This window comes from Amphiura filiformis, chromosome 17, assembly GCF_039555335.1.
Source record: "Amphiura filiformis chromosome 17, Afil_fr2py, whole genome shotgun sequence".
NCBI lineage: Eukaryota > Metazoa > Echinodermata > Ophiuroidea > Amphilepidida > Amphiuridae > Amphiura > Amphiura filiformis.
In genome coordinates this window covers 39,559,425-39,574,737 of record NC_092644.1, presented here as the reverse complement: position 1 = coordinate 39,574,737, position 15,313 = coordinate 39,559,425, and the positions used below count along the sequence as shown (strand labels likewise).

Sequence of the window (15,313 nt, the reverse complement as noted above, 5' to 3'; positions counted from 1 at the left end):
GACAAGGCTTCTGCCACTTTGAGCCACTTTAGTTGTTTTGAGTGGATGTTATATGGTTCGGAGAATATTTTTTAATCTCATTTTTAATAATGTTTAAACTATAATCTAGTCAACTTAACTTACTTTAAGTGAGTGGGAAATGTTCATGTTTTATCCTGAACGCATCAGCCCTACTGATCTTCTGAAGTTAAAAAGTTCATTGACCTGTGAAGCGGATGTTGTTGTATCACAAGTCACCTTTGAGTTCAACCTGAGAGGTATCTTCCTGATCACTGGGCTGTAGGCCCCAGCCAAGTTATGATGTAGGCCAACTCCCCTATTGAGTGAAGGCTCCTCCTGTTCCACATAAATTGCTTCTTTGACCCCTCTCTCATATCTGCTTTTTCTGTACAAGATCTTAACATCGTTGTTGTCAAAGGAATGTTTTGAAATGTCCAAATGCGTATAGACAGCCAAGTCTCCACAACCAGTGCTGGCTCGTCTATATACAGTTCCTCGCCGGGGGGAGGAGGGGCACTCATGTATAAAAGTTATAAGCATCCGCGTGAATTGACTTTCAAAAATGACCCTAAGCTAGGATGTCGAAAATGTTTCAAACTAACCCTAAACAAGGATTTTACTCAAATAAAAACACCCTAAGCGAGGAATTTGTTTGAAATTTACCCCTAAACAAGGACAGACAATATAAAAACACCATAAGTGAGGAATTGGTTTGAAATTTGCCCCTATTCATTGCGTGTGTCAGTAGAGTACGTGCCATACAGTGACAGTGATATGATATCAGTAAGCTTAAAATTGGCATTGTTGAAGTCAGCTCCAATTTTTTAAAAATCTGGTTAGTAAAATTGCTTAGAAACCACTCTTTTGTGCCGAATAACTTGATAAATATGTCACCACTAGTGTCTGTTAATTGGGTAATTTTAAATAACTACCCTAAGCGAGGATCGCCCTTTAAAAAAACACCCCTTCTTTTAGTAAAATGAGTGTTTTGAGACCCTAATCGCGGATCTGCGCGGATCCTCGTTTTGCTTTTCAAAAACACCCTAAATCTGTGTTTTCTTTCACGCGGATGCTTACAACTTTCATATATGAGTGACCCCCCCCGGGTTCCTTGCATCCATTGTCTTAACACTGAATCCGGGAAAGGATGTTACAGCAGATGGTATGAGAGAGGGGTCAAAGAAGCAACTTATATGAAACAGGAGGAGCCTTCACTCAATACGGGAGGCAGCCTACATCATAGAGGAGCCTTCACTCAATACGGGAGGCTGCCTACATCATAACTTGGCCGGGGCCTACAGTTCAGCAATCCGGAGAACGTTAAAATTTCCCACTCTCTCAAAGTAAGTCCAGTTGACAAGATTATAATTCAAACATTTTTATTTACTACCTGGATGAATGAACATCTTCACAAATGAAATCTGATTTTTAAAGTTTTTTAAAATAAAACAGCAACAACCCTGCTGCAGAATCAATTGGGCTGTTCCAGTTGAAATCCATACACCCCGTATGAAAGACATGACCATAATCTTTCACACAGGTAGTGTGACTTTCAAATAGGCCTGAAGGGTCGACTCCATTTGAAATATAATACCCCTGTGTGGGAGATTAAGGTAATGTCTTCCATAGGGGATGTATGGACTTTAACTGATGGAGTAGTCAATTGAATATTCATTTTCGCGCGTATGACAATTGACAAGTTGAGTGATCTGTACACTCAGATGAGCGAGATCGCCAGGTCTAAAGTCTGTACCGGCGTTTGCTGAATTCAAGCACACCCACAGGGCACAGGCACGGCACAGTCCAATCTGTGTATCACATCAATACATGGCAAACAACATGGAAGTGTGACATTTTTCCCCTGCTTTCTGAGTAGGGGTAAAATCCGCCTAATACAAAAGCCTTTACCCATTTCGTGCAGCGCCATCCTATTGTGTCCGCCGGACCTCTAAAAGGCTAATGGCAGTGTGTGTACTCATCTTTTAAACTCCTTGATAAACATTAGACAACAATACAAGTTTGTTCTTTTTTCATTTTTTTTTATATTTATTTATTAGTATTTATTTAAAAAATCACAACATAGCAAATGATTACAACATATTACATTGTAATTAAATTTTACATCTCATTTCATATACAAAAACTGGTAAAAACAAATTAAAAACAAAATACTATACATCATTGTACTAGCATATGTCAACATAATTATACAATGTGGCCCTGTGTTAGCTTGCATTGATATGTGTCAACTAGTATACAAAATCACACAATTACATAACTTTTTCTAAAACTTGTAAAATAACATGAATAATATTCTGTTTCCAAGCAAGTATATTTTAGAAGTATCTTTGGTGAAGTTGATTGTAATATTAACAAATAATAATATGTAACAACATCTTTTAATGCTCATCATTTATCTTCTACAATATGTAACATTGTTTATCTCAATTCTGTTTGTAGAATAAGAATCACAATCTCATTTGTACAAAGACCTTAAATGACTCGTCAAAGGTTAGATCCCATCAGTGGCATAGGATAATTTTATCCTTGGGGTGAAACCACCTCCTTTCCACCATTTTCCCAGGTCCAGTTGACCGCACTTTTAGCTGCGGACCTCTCTTTCTGTGGGTTCTGGTTACAGGATGAGGTTTCGCCCCTTGGTTTATTTTGTGTACTTTAAGGGGGTACTGCACCCCTGTGGTTAATTTGTGACTATTTTTGCATTTGTCTCAGAAAGTAGTAGCACACTGGTGGCGGGGGTTGTGTATGTTGTTGGGGCAGGGAGTCCAATTGCTGCACTGGTGTTTCGGTGGCTCGGGACGGGCGGTTCAGTGTATATGATGGGAAGCGGGGTACATCCTATCGGTACCTTATTTCTTATCATGAATAACGGACCGCTTGTCTTGGGTCACTGAGATTCCGGTGTGGTGGTTGGATTCCTTGCCCCTGTGATGTGCATGACTTTTGTTGCCACTGTGTTGTTGGTTTTTGGGAGGGATGCGAGAGTGGACACAGGTTTATCGAGGGGTGTAGTACCCGTCTAAGTGATATTTTCTGATATTTAAATCTATGTCATGCTTTGTGTTGTTTTTTAATGATTGTAAATTTCACAGCAATTCAGCTTTTAGCTGCTACCGTGTCTTTTAATAAACCATGAATGAATGAATGAATAGCCAAGGGGGCGGGGAAGCTGTCCCCATGTGAGAAGTCTTGCCCCCCGAGGCTTTTTTTTGTAATTTTTGACCATTTTCGTCAAAGTTTACCCCCTGGAAATTTGCCTTGCCCCCACCCCCTCTCTGAAAAAGTCCTGGCTGCGCCACTGGACCCCTTTAAAACAAACTAGAAAATTGGGTATTATAAAACTGGATGCATATCAGTGGTGTTTTTTACTGTTTTATTTTGAGTGATTTTTTTGTTGGGAGGGAGCCCAAATTGGGGGAGGGGCAAATACCCCCTATGGAACCACCACTGATATATATTGAGGGTTAACTCCAGATGCTGAATACTCTAATCAAGCAAATTTACTAGTTTTGTTTAATATTTGAATTTTGATCCAGATAATTCAGTCAATGCTATTGAATTGTTCACAAAATATTCAAAATTATTAATAGCGTATCTTTCTTTGCTTTTCTTGATAATATCCATATGGTTTACGAGGGGGTTCTTGATTCATTCCTGGACCCCCTTGAGGTCTCTCGGGACGTTCTTGGGGTCTGTCTGGGCGGCCATAGGGTCTTCCAGGACGTTCTTGGGGTCTGTCTGGACGGCCATTGGGTCTTCCGGGACGTTCTTGGGGTCTGTCTGGGCGACCATTGGGTCTTCCGGGACGTCCTTGTGGTCTGTCTGGGCGTCCTTGTGGTCTTCCTGGACGTTCATTGGGTCTCTCTGGGCGTCCTTGAGGTCTTCCTGGACGTCCATTGGGTCTGTCTGGGCGTCCCTGAGGGCGTCCTGGTCGCTCATCTGGTCTGTAAAGACAAGAAGTAGTAAAGATGATGATGAAATTCAAAATGTTGCTTTGCAAAATGGAGAACTGACTTTATAATAAATAAAGTAATTGTTAGAAATGGGGATCTTTTTGTACCCACCCTGTAAATATGTTCAAATCTCTGTGCTCATAGGTGCATGATTATTGTATAATGTACCCATGTACGTAGGGACTCAACTTTTGTAGGTTTGTGTTGCTCAAGTTTTCAAAAGCATGGCCTTTTAAAGACCTGATTACCTTCCTGCATAATTAGGCTTTTGGGATCTAAAATGATTTGTAAACAGCTTGAATTGAGGACATGCATAATGTGTATTTTATCAAGGGAATGTGGAACATTACGTCAAATTTTGTTTTCATACTTGTGTCTATTTTACAGACTACTGAATAGTGGGAAGTGTTTACAGGGGTTTATTAATTCTTGCACTTTTCGTAATTAAACAGGCAACCCATATGTGGCTGGGAGTTATTTTGCTAATAATATTCACCTGTCTTTGTGAGCTAGAATTCTCTTTCCCCAGCCAGATGCTAGATTCTCTAATTCCTCCTGCCACTCGGCCATGTCTAAAGGAACACCATCCATGGACTGCAAGAAAATTGTACAAGAAAATGGTGAGTGTAAGAAAACAATGGTAAACATGTTTCATAGGGTTAGAAATATGATTGATGTGGCTATCAATATTGTAAAATTACACCAAAAACATCCCTTTATATTCACCATTTTCAGCTGGTGGATCGGATAAATGTTATTAAAATGTAAGTATAATGAGTGCAAGTCCCTGATAACAGGTGAAAGTCAGAAAATAACATCCCCTTTTGTATAATCATAATAACAGTGTCCTCGTTTGGAGGTGATTGCCCGGGGGGGGGCACTCAACTTAAATTTTGATAGGGGTGTGCGGCGCAAAGTTCCAAACTTTGAGAACTAAGAACTGATTTTGGGGCAAAATAGGGGCTTCATGAACTGAAATTTCAACATTTTTGTGGAGGTCTGTGAACTAAAATTGAGCCAAATTATAGGCTTTGGGGCTAAAAACAAATGAGGGTCTTGAAGAACTGCCGGAGAGCCTGAAAAAGAGACCCTTTACCGCTGCACAAACATCCCCGTACCATCTTTACATGTGTGTGCTCCCCCGTGGGTGATTGTAAGTAGCGATGTGCGGTTTGTTTTGTGTGGTTTGAATAAGCTGCAGTATTTTGATTCCAACATTGGGAAATTTTGACAGTGAGTTTCTACTGATTACATGTTCTCTTTTATACATAATTCAGACCAAATAAACTAAATATTATTTTATCTTCATATTATACACTTACTTTTAGTTTTAGTCTATCAAAGATATGATTGATATGTTGTGGGATTCTACAACTTGGGCGATCTAACTTCTTGATATCTTCTCTTGATTTGAATCCAAATTTTTTCAGAGTGTCCACATCAAAATCACACCAAGATTGGGACTGGTTGAGTACTTGTTCACGCCACTGGTCTATGTCAACAGTATCGGTGTTGTTAACATACTCCTCAAAGATGTCCTGGAGAGCAGCGATCCACTTTTGTGAAATTGATTTTAAGCTACAGGTGAGGAAGAGAGAGAGGGAGAAAAAGAATAAGTAATGATTATGATGGTTTTGAATATTGAGAATTGTGACATGGGGGCCAAAGGCGGCAAATTTGAAATTGAGATAAGGTAAAAATATGGAGCAAAAAACCCAATAAAATACATAAGATAATACACATCGCAAAACCTCATAACTTTAAAACCAAGTATGCTAGACCTTTTGTGTTTTCAGTAAATGATAGCCTATTGTATGTCAAATTTGCCTCCTTTGGCCCCCATGGACCAGATCGTGTCACAATTAAAGAATAGATTTTGACACATTTTAGTGATGCACATCTAGAAAGGAGTTTTTTATATTCCACTGTCTGTGAAGTGGGGAGAAGTTATGTTCATTTGTCGTGAGATTTGGCTTGATGAGTTCACACAAAGGCATAGTCTCCAATAATATAATAATCAAATTGATAAGATATATATGTCTACTATTTGTGAATCTTGATTGATGCCACAAGATGTAGCCTATAATGGACTGCCCACCCCCTAAAAATACAAATAGTCCACTTTTTTTGGCCATTGTTTTGGTAACAACATGTAAACGGCCACTCTTTTGGCCTATGCAGAAAACAATTCTCTGAAACCCTTCCATTATTTCTCCTTCATTTCGGTTTTATAAGTAGATCGATTTTAATTTTGGAAACATTTTGTACCAAAATATCTTCTTGGTACTTTGCCAAACATTTTTTGTTTGGTACTTTGAGAAGACTACCTACAGTAGTAGATTTAAAATTATATTCTCACATTTGTGGTGTGATCAAGCAAAATCAGTCTGAAGTCGGACAAATTCAATTTTCAGTTTCTTATAGGATTATAAACCCCCTTATAAACAACATTTGCAAAGCTACATTTTGCAGAAAACCCCATTGAATTTCGACAACCAGTTCAAAAGTTATGAGCAGTTAAAGAGTTTCCAAAACAATAGGATACAAAAGAAAATATTTCCTTTGTTTAGCTATATCTCAAAATCAATATTTCCGACTTTCGACTGTATTTTGTACAACATCAGTTCCAGAAGTAAATTATAGGGTAACATATGATAAATTTCCTAACTTACTCTGCATTGGTAAATTTCTCCCACCATTCCTGAGCCATAGCCAATGTTTCATTACGCCAATAGTCAATATCCCAGTCCTGTGCACCTGTCTCTTCCCTCATCCTGGTGAATACCTCAGTGATCTGTGTTCTCATTTCAATGGGCATATCTTTACGTGGTGGTTTCCCTGGTTTACCCTTGTCTGCTCCTTTCATAACTGAAAATCGATTCCACCATGAGGCAGCTATTTCCTGTGAAAAGAGATGTGGAAAATGTGATGAATATTTCAAATTTTCAGTAAAAATATCTTTTTGTGGAAGTGTCATTTCATTATAACCCCTGAGCACTACCTGCCGATCTAACATTGCCACTGAGTGGTCAACTACATGATATCTTCACTTTAATCACCAGTCAAAATGGAGCTTTGCAAATAATTCACCCCAATTTTTTTGTGTGGTGAAATTATTCTAACAATGGTACTGATTGGGCCAATTGATAATGAAAACTTCTCTTTGGCCAATCGGCAGGTAGTTCTCATACATTTAATATGTAACTCTTGTATTGCTCTGTATAGTGCTTCAAATAAAATTGACTGTTGATATCAATGTATGATTTCACTCTCTTGGAAATGAACTGATTTTAAGTAAGTTGATATGCACCTTCATCTGCATTCAGAATATTTTTCTTGAAAAGATTGTCTTAACAAGCAATTAATTTGGCAAATTTTAGGTACATGTACTACATTTTGTATCTCATGAAAATAACACTGATTTTATAGCTTTTCTAGATGTAAATTGAAAGTAATAGATAAAAGTCCCAAAATTTATAGAAAACAAATCGGATGAGGAGTTTTCACTATTCACTTTACCTGGATTTCATCATGGTATTGCATCAACTCTAGAGGGAGCTGATTGTCTATGGCAGTCTGCATGCGATCAAAGACATCATGTACAGGTTCCCCCATTCTGTCTGGCATCTCAGCAGCGAAGTTTTTACGGGGTTCACTGTTTAAAAAAAAAGAGATTTCAATATTTTAATCTTTAAAATGCTAAAATGTGACTTTAGTGGAGAATAAAATAGCCCATTTTGTTCAACTTTTGGCCTGATAGAAGTTTCACCAACCACAACTAAATTTGGTTGTCATTACTGTGAACTATTGTATTATTCAAATCATTACCTATGCACAGTTTGATGCCCAGTTCGTAGTATAGGTCATCATATTGGGGGGGCACTGACCATGATTAGGGGGCACCAGGTCTGATTAGGGGCACAAGCGGTTTTTTTTGCAATTTCCAATGGGATTTTCTAAATTTTGCAATTGATTGGGGGCACTAAGCTTGCCCCCCCCCACCACGCCCCCACGCCCATATGACCCTACGCCACTGGTATTATGCTAGTTGTGATACTGGCAAATGCCCACCTTGACTGATGTAGTTACCTTACTGAACTACCAACACCTTTCTTGTAAATTCCCCTATTCATATCATGACTGAATACCTGCATTTTTTACTTTTTATTTATTATAGATAAGTTGCACAACGGCTCAAGATCTAAACCAACATTCCACTTACAATGGCCTTCCTGGTTCTGCACGTCTTGCAAATGCATCCCACCATCTCTCGGCGCTCTTGTTAATCTCTGCATACCAGCCCTTCACATTGAGTAGTTCACCGCTGTCCAGTTGGAGCTGCATCCTGTCAAACAAGTCATTGACTTGTTCTTGCCATCTGCTTGGAGCATTTTCAAAAAATGGTTTCTTATTTGCTGCTTTGGGGTTTTTACGTTCAGCGATGCTGCTCATACGTTCCCACCAGGCTGTGAAGAAAAGGTAAGTAAGTGCAAGACTATTATATCTCTTCTCATTTTTAAAAAGGAAATAATTTAATTATATCTCTTTTTTAAACATGATATTTTACTTTTTTATATGCCTTAAAAACCTTGCCATCTAGATTTAAAAGGCAAGCGGTCAATCACACGCTAGCATGCGCTAGATGAGTAGTCAAATCACTCTCACTGTCTTAAAGATCATTTGTACCAATATGAAATACTTAGGCCTATGCACTGTTGACACCCTCGTTTTGGTTTTCAGGTATAAGGCTAATTTATTACAATAAATCAAATACATTGAAAGTGCTGAAACTTGAAAGTAAATTGGATTCACTTTTGGGTGTTTCGCAGTGAGCGATTTTTAGTATCTATGGTGAGTGGAAAATCGCTCACAAGAAATTGAATTTGGGCAAGCAGTGGCGAGCAAGAGCGATCACTCGCCTCAAGCGGCAAGGCCTGAAAGTGAAATATTTTTCTGTAAATTTATTCTTACCTTCGATTACATCCAATGTCTTGTTACGCCATACATCAAGGTCTACTTGATTGCCTTTTTCAATTTCTTGTTGAAGTCCCTCAAACACCTCGCGCAGAGTTTCCCCCATTTTAGGGGGGAGATTATCTCGAACGCCATGACCTCCTGGCCCATGACCTCTTGGGTTATTAGGTTCATTCCTGTTTACAAAAAGCAAGAAGGAAAACATTTAAAAACAAGATGCTTGTTATAGTTTAATAGAAACTTTACTCTTTTGTAATCGATGATACTCAATGATCAACTTTCATTCTGACTTAATTTTATAAGTGAAACTTTCGTACTTCCATGCCAAGGTAAAGTAAAATGAATTGGTCTAGCTGATATAACTTGAGATTTGTGAAATAAATTTTGATGGAGAAATACAGCTTTTTTCCCCATATTTTACAAACATTAGATAGAGAATAGGACCCAGGTTCAAATCCTAGCTAGATAGTTGATTCTTGCTTCAGTGACTATCATTCATGTTGTGTGATGAGAAATTTACTTCTTCATATAATAATGCAGCACATTTTACAGGGATTTTATGATGGATAGCTCATAATGTAGGCAATGAGAATAACAGTCCCAGGTTCAAATCCTAGATAGTTGATTCTTGCTTCAGTGACTATCATTCATGATGTGTGGTGAAAAACTTGCACCTGTTCTTCCCACAACCATGCATCAAATTTTACAGGGATTTTATGATGAGGAGCTCATAATGTACAAAATAAGAATGAAATAATATGAGTCTTGGTAAGAGACGGCAGGTAGTAGTCTTTTAAGATAGCAAGTGAGGTTTTTATCAAAGAAGTGTGCAATAGCTTAACATACCCATTCATGAGTCCAGTTACTTTATCCCACCATCCTTCAGCATGGTCACCCATTTGGTTTCCCCATTGAGTCAGATCCAATTCGCGACCTGCGTTGACCTCTTCCTGCATCCCTTCAAACACATCCTGGATATTCTGTTGCATCCTGGGATGGACTTCTTCTGGGAAGGTGCGTCGTCCACCTGGAGGCTTGACGTTCTGAGCTTCAAGACGTCCTTTGACTCTTGTCCACCAGTTTTGGACAGTGTCTTGTGTCTGGGTGTTCCAATCTGGTAGTGCAAGATCCCTGCCTGTATCAAGCTCTTGTTGCATTCTATGTGAATGAAAGAGGGAAATTGGACAATGTTGAATTGGCTGGCTTTAAAATATATAAAGTATTGTGGAAGTCAGTGTTTGTTTGGGTATTTGTCTTACATTAACAATTTTTCTTGGAAAATTTCCTTGTCAATTTTGTTAAGATATTAAAGAGTTGCCAAATAAAATGTGTGAAGAGCCATTCTTTTCTTGCACAAGAGGGGCTATTCAATTTGTGTTGAACACACAGGACGGAAACAGTCTGCTGGTGATGCTTTGCCTTTGATGTTAACAAAACAAGTTGTTTGCAATGTTTTATGAAATAAGCATAAGTTATTATGTTGAAATATACCTATTTAGGATTGTTGATCATTACATGGTACAGACAAAACATTTTCTACAACAAAAATCACAGTTGTCCCATCACAAATAGTACATGTCAAATTTATGGATAATTTATATCATACCCTTCAAATAAATCCGTCAGTTGTTGTCTCATTGGTTGAGGGAGATCAACAGGTGGGGATCCCCTGCCATCAGGACGTCCATTCTGCTGTCCCTTGCCTCTGCTTGGTTTCCCGCCTCTGCCTGGTTCCTGGCCTCTGCCTGGCTTCTCACCTCTGCCTTTGCCTGGTTTCTCGCCTCTGACTGGCTTCTCGCCTCTGACTGGTTTCTCACCTCTTGGACGATCAACTGTGTAACTATAGAATAGAATAAAATTTGCCAAATTGGTATTTAAAAAAACACACGCAGTGAGTTTTAGTGTGCTACACTCAGGCACAACGCCTCATCATTCCATAAACCATTTAACAACAACATAGGAACTTCACAGCTTCAAGAGCGCACACCCTAGACATTCCACAAATGGCCATCGCAACCAGGATCAACTCCCCGAGTTTCGTACGAGTTACAACAAGACAAGTAGCAGTAAGTTCCTTGTCCAAGGGAATTTCAAGCTAACTCAATTTTCCATGAGAGCATACTAAACCACCGCCGTGGTTTGAACACGCAACCTCTCGCACCATAGTCGAACGCCTTATCGATTGAGCTAACTTGACTGCGTTCTCAAGAATCACAAAATTTTCAGGATGTTGGTGTTATTTGTACTCACTCTGGTTGTCCTGGTGTTGTAGCATCTACAAAGTTAGACCAGCTATCTTGTGCATCTTCCCTGAGTACTTCTTGCCAATGGTCCAGGTTCAAGACATAACCAGTACTAACTTCATTCTGCATCTGAGTAAAGACCTCTGTGATCTTATCTCTCATGCCGTTGGACACGTCAGCTGGGACTGTGAAATCTCGTCCAACCATGGACATGCGTGCTGAGATTGCTGTCCACCAGCCGTCAACAGCTGCCTAAAAAAAGGAAAATAATCAGTCTTATCAGTAAGGCAATAGGAACAAATTAGTTTGATCTTTCGATCGACCATCGATGCTTGGTCGGTCCTTATTATTTATATGAAATCAATTAATTTACTATTGTTAATTGTGATAAAATAGTAATTTGTGCCTGAAGGGATATTGGTCAATTTAAATTTGGCGTTAATTCTGATTAATTAGTTGATAGTTCATTAATAACAAGCATCGAAGCAGCATTGACGGTCGATCCAAAGATCAAACATATTTGTTTCTGGTGCCTAATGTAATCAAATAAATGCAGTTATTTTGATTGATCGATCCATCAATCTCAGCAATCAATCAATAAATCCTATATCTAATAAATCTAATTGATCAATAGACCAATCATTCAATTAATCTACCCTGTCCTGTCAATCTGATGCAGCTAATCAATGTGATCAATTAATCAAGCAAGCAATCTACCAACCTAGCCAAACTTAAAATGCAAATTGATATTTCTGTGATAAATGTTGTTTTTCTCAAGAATCACAAGACAGTATTGATGATCTATAGTATGATCAGCTCGTAATAGGCGGGACTTATAACATCATGTATTGATATAGAATGGCGTTCATGCAGTTTGGGTGCAGCACTTACGCAAAATGCGCTTTGCGTATTGCGTGCTTGACTCTCGCTTTTGTGAATTTACGCAAGCGTAAGTTAGGACTCAATTAAGGTGCTCAGTAACAAAAAATGAACAATTCCCGTCTATAATGAGCTGATCATAGTATATATTACCCACGCATAGACATGGCAATGACAAATGTATTTCACCTACCTGTGTTCTGTCCTGCCACAAGGTTAGGTCTAGCTGATTGGCATCCTGTTGTAATTGCATACGCTGAAACAAGTCTTCTAACTGAGTTGACATCATACTAGGCAGACTCCTTGGCATTCCCAACAGGGGCTGCTCTACTCCAGGAACAAATCCTGGACGCACCTGACCTGGCCGTTGGCGGTCACGGCCCATGGCGCCATTTCGGGGTGGTGATCGTGGTGCTGCTAAGGTGGCAACACAGAGTGTTGCTATCAGCAACGTTTTCAACATCTGAAACACAAAATATAACATTGTTCATAGTTATTTGGGAGAAATTAAGGTGATCCTCAACCCGAATCTAGTAAACTAGCACCATATGTTGCTCAGGCACACAGCCTAACAAGTCTCTAATGGGTAATTCATAGAGGGGACAGACCCTGAACAGTTGAATTTGCTTCTTGCTGGAGCAAGGGTAAGGTCTAAATAGAGCAGTAGGCCTAACATATGATGTGTCATCCTTTCGATTCCATCTTGATATTATTACCTGAGCTGTAATAGCCTTCTGATGGTTTTTACAGTTGGTTGTCCGCGGTGTATGATTCCCCACACATAGGCTAATGAGTAATGAAGGATTTAGAATCCATTTATTATGGTCCTGAACTCTTGATGCACTCCGGTGAAGTGTTGAGTTTATTCACCCCTTCACTTTCAGTATATTTATGTTATGTCATTTATTTCAGGCAAATTTGATAATGATCATAAGTTTCACAAAGTCAGACTGGGTAATATAATACATAATCACAGGACTACTTCATTTATCCATGTGATGTCATTATCTGTCCCTCTATACTTAAATCCAGCTGTTTGATTTGGTTGCAAACTTAGTAAAAATGGCCAAGCTGTGTCACTTCCTAAAACTGATTATTCTTACTTTTTCCTTATTTTTGCTCTTGTCAATTCTAATAAGACTCCCTACAATTTGATTGCTCATTACTGTTATAATGCACGCATATTGTATGCTCATTACTGTTATAATGCATGTATGTTGTATAATGTTACCATGGTTACTCTATGTGCCTATTGTGCCACCTCATGACACTCCATGCCTTCTTTGAGAACTTAATTTGACTTGCGCAAACAAGTTGCATCTCAGTTTCAAATAACACATTTTTATTCGAAAGTATAATTTACATGTACTTCATTGAACTTGCTCAGAGCTATAGTTGAGTACTTCCTCCACCCAATTGATGATGGGAAGTAGCTAGGAGTGCACCATTTGATTTCCATGGGGAAAACATTTCGCCCACTTGAGAGAGGGACAAAAATCCACCCCATTGATGAGTGAAAAAGAAAAATTCCCCAACCCAACTCCGTTTAAAAATGAAAACTATACATTAAAATTGATAATTTCACGACCTTCATGAAATTTTACAAGATATTCCTGCTAGTGAGATAAAATAAGCAAAGGAATGAAATGGGATTTTATTTGTTTTGCCTCATGCATGTCAAAATTATAAAAGGAGACATAATGATAGGGAAAACTTTAATTTTTGTGCAAGAAACTGTGAAACCTGTTTTCTATGGAATGTTACAATATGCTATAAAGTGAGAAACTTGAACATATTTTGATCAACACAAAATGCAACCTACATTCAAGTGATTTTCTGTTGCTGCAATCCTTCACTGTATAAATTCCTCTTCTTTTGTTTTATGAGAGAGGTTTGTCATTTTTAAATCTGGTCAATTTTATTTCCATATAGTAGAGCAAATAGGAAATAAAATGTGCAAAACCAAATGCTTTAAAAAGCACCATACAAACACACAAGTAGGGCAGCAATATAATAGTACTAGGAATGAAAATAAAGTTTATAGGTAGCCAAAAATTGTCAATTTACATCCAAAGCCGCATACAGAAGCTACCCTTCACTAAAACATTAATAGTACCTACTTTAAAGATTGGTTTTGTAATAATTAATATATATTGACAAATTCACGAAGTCAAACTACATGAAGTAGGTCAAACTTTAACTTCCGATTTTTAATGTATAAACAAATCATAATCATCAAATCATGAACTTCTGATTTTAATCTACATAAACATAAATCATAATCACAAAATCTTACCTTTGTGTTGGTTTCTGTTGTTCAACAACCTGATATTTATCGTCCTCAAAGTTCTTCTAACAAAAGATCATCCACAGACAAAGAATCTCAGCACCAGAAATCAGCCTTGTTTGTCAGCAAGTATATAAATGATAAGGTTGTCAACCTGCCTGATAACATATGATCAAAGGTTGCTTGGTTTTACCCTTATATAGCTTTTACACTTGTTTGTTATGGTTCTTATGTGTGGATAAACCATCTAAACTTATCAGCCAATCAGAAGCTTGTGTCTGCCTGTGATGTCACTAGAATATCATGTGATTCTCTGACGCTGTAGAAAGTTTGGATGGTTCCCTGAAATTACTCACCAGCTGATTACTTCAAGGTCATGAATCAAGGTTGCCATAGGGGGGCATTATGAGCACAATTGAGCCAAATTAGAAATTTTGAAAATAATTGGTTTTCTTGGTAATGTTTGTTTATTTTAAAGCATATTTTCACACGTTTGTTAATCACCACTGAATTGCCTTTTTCAAGTAATGTATTGTTACTTAATTAATTGATCTTGAGGTACAGGAAGTGTACCTATTAGGGTTGTGCAACATGCAATAATCCTGGGGAGGGTAAAATGGAGGGGGGGGGGCAGCAAGAGTTTTGGGCCAAAAAAGGTGTAGTCAATTTGAAGGGGGGGGCAGGTTTTGGCACACTTTCATGGGGCACCTTCTAAAATAAAATGTTCCAAAAAGGCTTAGGAAAACAGCACAGAAACCCTTAATTAGGGACCGTTCACAAACACTTGTAAGGGGGGGGCCTGATGCAAATTTTAATCTGGGCTTAAAGGTATATTTGCATATTTGTTTATAATATTGTATGGCTGACATGAAGAAGGGGGCTGGTGGTTTCCTGTATCTTTTCTCCACCCAGCAGTCCCAAGTACAGGGCAATAAAAATGGAAAAACAAAAAAAAA

At 38.3% G+C, this 15,313-nt stretch overlaps 1 protein-coding gene across 1 annotated transcript; it reads right to left on the bottom strand.

The window, feature by feature from the left end:
• Positions 1-3,271: 3,271 nt before the first annotated feature.
• On the bottom strand, positions 3,272-14,506 carry LOC140137772 (uncharacterized). The gene is made up of 12 exons (XM_072159538.1): positions 14,367-14,506; positions 12,264-12,533; positions 11,199-11,443; positions 10,555-10,788; positions 9,795-10,106; positions 8,946-9,124; positions 8,197-8,440; positions 7,494-7,629; positions 6,647-6,876; positions 5,297-5,552; positions 4,471-4,568; positions 3,272-3,965 (listed from the first exon to the last, which is right to left on the bottom strand). The coding sequence occupies exons 2-12, from the start codon at positions 12,531-12,533 to the stop codon at positions 3,605-3,607; spliced, it is 2,565 nt and encodes an 854-aa protein (XP_072015639.1). The 5' UTR covers positions 14,367-14,506; the 3' UTR covers positions 3,272-3,604.
• Positions 14,507-15,313: the final 807 nt, after the last annotated feature.

Bases quoted from the DNA above. Each gene is read 5' to 3' on its own strand.
- LOC140137772 (XM_072159538.1), bottom strand. From the start codon at position 12,533: ATGTTGAAAACGTTGCTGATAGCAACACTCTGTGTTGCCACCTTAGCA. The intron at 10,107-10,554 runs GTATGATATAAA...TCATTCACATAG, and splicing joins CTGACGGATTTATTTGAAGG to AATGCAACAAGAGCTTGATA. The intron at 5,553-6,646 runs GTAAGTTAGGAA...CCTCACCTGTAG, and splicing joins GAGAAATTTACCAATGCAGA to CTTAAAATCAATTTCACAAA.